Genomic DNA, 6,790 nt, shown 5'->3' on the forward strand with positions numbered 1-6,790 from the left:
CTGGTGAGCTACAGGAGGAACTCAGCTGGTGATGTACGGAGGTAATATTCTGTTTCCAGACAAGATTGGAGAGAACCAGCTGATAGGAACCGGAGATTTGGCGTTATCTCCCCGAGCTGGCTGTGGATTGATAATTAACAGGAGAATTGTAGCCTCCAGTATTCTCTCAACCCCAACAATTCTATGGAAGATTGTGTGGTTCGGTATTTGTTATAGTCTCAACTAATATCAGAGAGCAATTGTGACCTTTTGAAATTGTATTTCATTGAACGTCTATGTTAGAACATGATCGAACAATTAATAATGATAATATGCCTTCTTAATATAAAATGCTGCAAAAACAACAGCATTTTCAACTAAATAAATTTTTCAGATGATTAAAAAAACACTTAGTTCGCATTTTCCCGTCGTGATGCTTCAGAAAAGCATTTACCAAACATTTTTCGCTACAGCATCTTTTTTGTGCCAAAATAAATTCACAGCATACTTTTCAAGCTAAAAAATGTTGCCAAAATAATTCTTAGAGCGGTTATGCAAAATTTTTTCAAAATGTTGACTCTTTCCCACATTCGTTCTGCCTATAGAACTCACCAAATTTCAGCTCATTTGATTCGAAGTGGGAGGTGCTCAAATAGAGTGGAAAAAAAATATATATCCCACACGTGGCCCAAATTAGGTCCACTTTATTTTGTAAAACCACTTATAATTTTATTACGTATCTTAAAACAGTATCATATTTTCAATAACTTCATGTCTTACACTGCTTATATTATGCAATTATGTGTGTGTGTGTGTTAAGGCGGGTAGGTGTTCAAAAGGAACATTTGCTAGCCCAACCTTGAAGAGTAATATGAATAGAAGAAATGAACATTCAAATTTTGTTTTTGGTGTATTAACATAATAAAATGAGAGAATTTGAAAATAAAATATAAACTAGAAAAAAAAGAACTTTTTTTCCCCGCCTTGTCCTCATGGAGGCTGAGCCAACTTTGGTTGTAGTCCGCTAGCCGTAGCGTAAACCGATTAAGCTGATGTTGTACAGAACGTACAGTAAGATCAGTAGTTAGTGAATTTATTTTGAAAAATCTATATCTCAAAAACTATTTGACATACAGATGTCTATTACCAATCAAATTATAGCTAGTTTAATGTACTATAAAGTAATTCCTGACCTTTATCTTCGTAGGATTAGTAGTTTTCATGATATTTGCTAAGATAAGTTGATTTATAGTTGTTCGGACAATAGGTTTGATTTATGAAAAAGTTTATTTCAGAAACCATAAGACGTACAGATGCTAGTCAAAACTTAAATTAAAGCTAGTTAAATACCATAAAATATTTTATAGCTTTTATCTTTGTATGAGTATTGTTCTTTATGACATTTGACAAAATAAATTCACAAAATTTTAATTTCTAGTTGTTCCGATAAAATGTTTGATTTTTGAATAAATATATGTCTTGAACCATTAGACGTACATATGTCTGGCAGCACTCAAAATAAAGGAAATTTAACTTAATATAAAATAATTTATAACAGGTACCTTCGTAGGGGACTACCCTCCTACTAAGTTTTTAAGATATTCGCATATAAATATAAATATTGCATATTAAAATTTGTCCGAACAACTATAAATCAATTTATTTTAGCAAATATCATGAAAACTAATACTTCTGTGAAGATTAATTTTGTAAACTACTTTATAGCCCATTAAACTAACTTTAATTGAAGGGCTAATAGATATCTGTAAGTCGAATGGTTTTTGAGATATATATTTCTCAAAATAAATTCACTAACTACTGATCTTTCAATACAATTTGTACTGCATTTTTATGAAATGTTGCTTTTTAAAAAGCTATATCTCGAGAACTATTTAATGTAATTAACTCTATTAGAGCTCATGTTTTAGCAAATTTACTTTTCTTTAAATTACGTTCTCTTAGGTTTTCTTGTGTTGCTGCTACTTTTTAAGAACTCCGATTAAAAAATTAATTTTTTGCATCGTTTTAAAACAGCCGCCATTTTTTATTCCCCGTACCTATACTTGGCAGACTCGTCAATTTTTACTAGTAATTATACATAGTTTTTAATTAAGTAATCAAAAATTGGGTTGAGATAACTGCCTTTTTCTCCTCTAGGGCTCTTGTACTATAACCGACGCTCAAACCGGTGTATGTACACCCAATAGACTCTAAGGTGTAATTTTTACGTCTTTCGTATAAATATTAACAATCCAGAGTAGATTTTCTTTTTTTTTTTTAACAAAATAATTGCCATGTGTTAGATAATCTATTATTATACCATATGCTGGCCGCAACACCTTGTATATCCATGAAGGTTTATGGATGTCTGAAATTAATTTAAGTTAAAAGCTTCATTAAGACCAGTATTTCAAAATAAGGGCCACCTTTTGTCTTTATAATTTTTTTTTCTAAATTCACCTAATGTGTTTGAATAAGAGTTTTCAGGACCAACAAGATATTACGGTCTGCAAAATACTCTTCAACGCATTTATTTATATGGCTCATAAAATAAATATTTGATTTAATTTTTAAAAAATAATAATATCTTAAAATGAAGTAAAAATAAAAAATCCCTCAATGATATTCTATATTCTACATGAATGAAAAAATAATGTATACCTCGCATTATGCTAATTGATTTTATTCATTGTAACATCTGTATTTACAATAAGGCAGTACACAAGGTAAATATGAGCGAAAACTTTTGCATTCATTCATAATTAACTGGCATTCAAATGAATCGTGGAAAAGTTCCAACCCGAGATGGTAGATATACAACTAATTTCAATCATCTTCTTTTAAAGTATATCTTGATTTATTAGGAATAAATTGAAAAAAAAAGAAGGCAAATGACCAATATAATAAGATATTTATAACGAACTACTTTATTGTTTTACGTAATTTTAAAAAATATTAGTTAAATTATTGTTGATATGTGATTACAGAAATAATTTATTATGTTTGAAATTGTTAATTTTAGTTCTGAAGATGGCGATCAATCTCCGAAACGTCAAATGAAATTATGTATTCTATTGAATAACACCTTGACTTTATAACATAGATTCTTTAAATTACGATTAAAATTAGCTTGAAAGTGTGTTTAATTATATATATTATTTATTTAGATATTTATTTTCATTGTATTTTTATATCATTTTTATGTATTATGTCCTTTAGTTGCTCTTTAGTTTTAATAATCATTCCGTTTTTTTGTATTCTACATATTAAATGTTATATTGTATATTTTATTTTATTTTATATAGTAATCTCATTTTTAATCAAGTTCAGTCCATACTTCTTACGAATTCATTAGCTCATTATTATTAATTTATTAATTGTAAATAAGTATCATTATTATTCACTCCATACGTTTTATTCATTTTTTAACTTTTATTTTCATTTTAGTATTTAGTTAATTGGATTAGTTTTAGCGCTAGAAATTAATTCATATTTTACCGTTACTGCTTATAAATCGTAGAATCCTTTACAGATCCTTAATAATGAAAAGTGAAACTGACTCATATATCATTTATGATTACCATTACTGTACGTTATTGTGGCATCGACCAATAGATGTCTTCTGATTAGACCATATTGGATATATTATTGATTTTATTTGAAATTGATTTAAATTTCCATCCTATAAAAGGGAATAAAAGGAGATTATATTTTACATTTTGTACAACAGTGGAATTTCAGGCAAATTCTCCAATTTTATTCTTTCTTTTTTTCCTCATACATTAAATCTAAATGGACCCTGTATTTTTTATGAATACATGTTCCGTCCATTAAATATAATACAGGTATCAAAAATGTATTATAAAACACTTCGCGAATAATTACATTGAATGGCCATAAAATAAATGGATGAACTAAAAAGAAGTGATAATATTATATTGAAGGAATAAAAAATTAGAAAATATCCGACAAAATAAATTTAAATTAAACTTTTTTATGGTGTAATAATACTTTTTATTTATTGATAGATATTATAATGTCACACAATTATGGGCAATAGGATTAATGATCACATTCATACTAAAATAAAATAAAATAAGAATAAAAATAAATAAATGAATGAAAAAAAAATCTCTCTTAAAATATATACAAACAGAAGGATAAACAAAATGAACATATGTGTGTGTATGAAGAAAAAAAAAATTACATAATGGTAAAATAATATAATCTCTAGTCACATTTACACTCTTATATACAATATTTACACAATCGACCTTAGGATCTCTGAGCCGACGTGTGAGGGGTAGAGCAGAGCTCAAAAGATCCCAGCGTATCCCTCTCGCCGTATCACTGGTAGTGAGCCAGTGGAGGCTGAGAAAGTGCGCTAAAGTAAATTGAACTAAAAATAAAAAATTAAATAAGTTTGGTCAACCAGAACTTTTTCCAAGCAATTATAGAGCGAAATGTGATATCGTGTTAAAGGTTTTATTCTTCGCAGTAACAGGTATCTGAGTTCCTCCAATGAAATTTGCTTTGTCTGTACTCAGATGAGCATAACATCGATTTGTAATATATAATTTTCATTTTTAATGTATATAAAGTCTGAAGGTTAAATCTTCGATAAAGTGCCGACGTGGCGTATCTGAATATTTCTGAAAATGTTTGGTTTTAAAGTGTCTTTTTCGATTTGACATCAGTTTCTGACATTGGGCCGGACACTCCATCCTCTGTTCGATAGACCGTTTTGAAAATAACTTTTCTCCTACAGAGTTGTGTTTTAAATAACGAATTAAAATAATAGAGGATTAAAATCAGCTATAATCTTCAGCGTAAGACAAAAACAAACACAGAAATGGAGTGTTGAAGATCTTGCGGACTGGACTTTACGAGGATATTTTAGGCAAAAGATTAGCTTCATAGAATATTCATAATATGATAATTTAGGTTTCCCTTCCACAACTTAGCTAATAAGGACTTTGCTTAAAGTAATTAGTAAAACAGTATGACATCATAATCTTAAATTATATGTCCTAATTGTTTTTTCTTGGTTTGTGTATATATTTCACTAAGGTATAAATAAAATTTAGTTTATTTTCTCCTATTCACCTTGTAAATAAAAATAACAGCGTATATTAATTAATTCTCGTTTATACATTTCTTATAATGCTATAATTATGTGTATATCAGAATACATACATTTTAATGTATATTTCCGACTCATCATTTGCATTGTTTAACCATTTAACAAGAGAGAAAAACCCTCTATTGAAAATGTAAGCCCAATGGCAAGATGTATAGTATAAAAAATTGAATTATATACTAGTTGTTGCGGCCAACATATGATCGATGATTGATTATATGAACTTATGATTTTTATTATATCAAAAAAACAAAACAAATTTGCTCTCTGTTTTTTTTTGTTTTTTTATGCTGCAAACAAACAGATGACTACTTAGCATCTCATAGTAGTGACGTGACGGCTGGGTTGTGGCACAGGTCCCAATAAACTCGGTTCGGAACGTTGTGGGTTCGATTCCCACCTGGGACAGTTAAACATTCATTTTTCGGCGGTTTCGAAGAATGAATCTCGACACTCCCACCTTGGTTAGTACGCGGCGGCAGTTTTTGTTTTGTCAGTAGATGCACAATATATTAAGCAATGATATTAAATATATTTTTTTTTAGTTTCAAATTTCAGATCCTCTTTATTCATGTTTGTAATAAACCTTCTTTTATTAGAATATCCTTATTTTACCATGGTTTATTTAGTTACGTCATTTTAACATAATTAGTTTGAAGTTCTATTCAAAAATTTTATTTTAAAAAAGTTGTTTTCATTTCTTTGTTTTGTCACAGTGTTATTATTGTAATGTATATTACTATAATTAATAGTTAAAGGGACAGGTTGAATTTTCCTACTGTAAACACCTCCTCTCTGAAAGTTCTTCTTACTAGCATAGTAAAATTGACTTCAAAAATTAACCTCTCTTTGAGAGAGAGAATTTAGGTGAAAAAACAGTCTATTTATGTATATATGGATTTAAAAAAATAGTGTAACTGAAAATTCAGAGAGAATTTCGTTTGAATTATAACTTGAGAGTTAATTTCTAATTTTGAAAAACTTCAACTGATCATTATGCATTTTTAAATCAGTTGCATCAAATAGAGTAAACGTTAAAATCGTTAGCTTTGTATTGATGATATTCAAACCCACACACACGTTTTCTCGCTACACTTGGAACCTTTATCAGACCTATACATCCAAATGAAGTGGAATTCGATCCATAGGGCTGTCTTTTTCGACTGAACTATGCCATTAAGTTGTAGTGAGTTCCGATCAAAATTTTATCTTGTCTATAGGACCTTTCCGTTTTGTAGCCTCTCCAACTTAAATCAGAGAGTTTAAAATTTAAATATAAATTAAATTGTGAGAGAAGTACCTTTAGGGGATTAAAACTTTTTTCATTTATCCACACCAACATTTTTCATGTTTTTTTCTGGTTTTTTTTCAATCACTGGTAATGGAACAATTAAATCCTTTTTTGTCTGTTTGCCAACTAAATAATGGAAAATATCACTGTTCACGTATTATTATTTTTGTGTTAGGTTGATAAAAAAACCAATATAAATACCCAATATCCGCTCTCTGTCAGCAAGTAGTCTTTCTTTCCAGTCATCATCGTCTATGGTACCGCGTGTACCTCCGTACTCCTTTGGCAGTACTTCAGGGCTGATGAACTCGTGGAGCTGTTCATAGCATCTACCGTGGAAATAAATCTGTGGAACAATCAGTTTATATAAGCGATATATA

The 6,790-nt window shown here is 29.3% G+C and overlaps 1 protein-coding gene and 1 long non-coding RNA gene across 2 annotated transcripts in view; one reads left to right on the forward strand and one right to left on the reverse strand.

The window, feature by feature from the left end:
- Nucleotides 1-6,790, forward strand: part of LOC136797100 (uncharacterized) — a 338,719-nt gene that overhangs the window by 320,451 nt on the left and 11,478 nt on the right. The window lies entirely within an intron of this gene.
- Nucleotides 1-6,790, reverse strand: part of LOC106679795 (alpha-tocopherol transfer protein-like) — a gene marked incomplete in the record, with an annotated part of 97,820 nt that overhangs the window by 13,294 nt on the left and 77,736 nt on the right. The window contains 1 exon segment of the mRNA XM_067052692.1: nt 6,612-6,756. Coding sequence (XP_066908793.1) covers nt 6,612-6,756 — 145 coding nt within the window.

The sequence above is a fragment of the Halyomorpha halys genome, unplaced genomic scaffold (assembly GCF_000696795.3).
Source record: "Halyomorpha halys isolate HHAL.00 unplaced genomic scaffold, Hhal_1.1 Scaffold14.1, whole genome shotgun sequence".
Taxonomy (NCBI): Eukaryota; Metazoa; Arthropoda; class Insecta; order Hemiptera; family Pentatomidae; genus Halyomorpha; species Halyomorpha halys.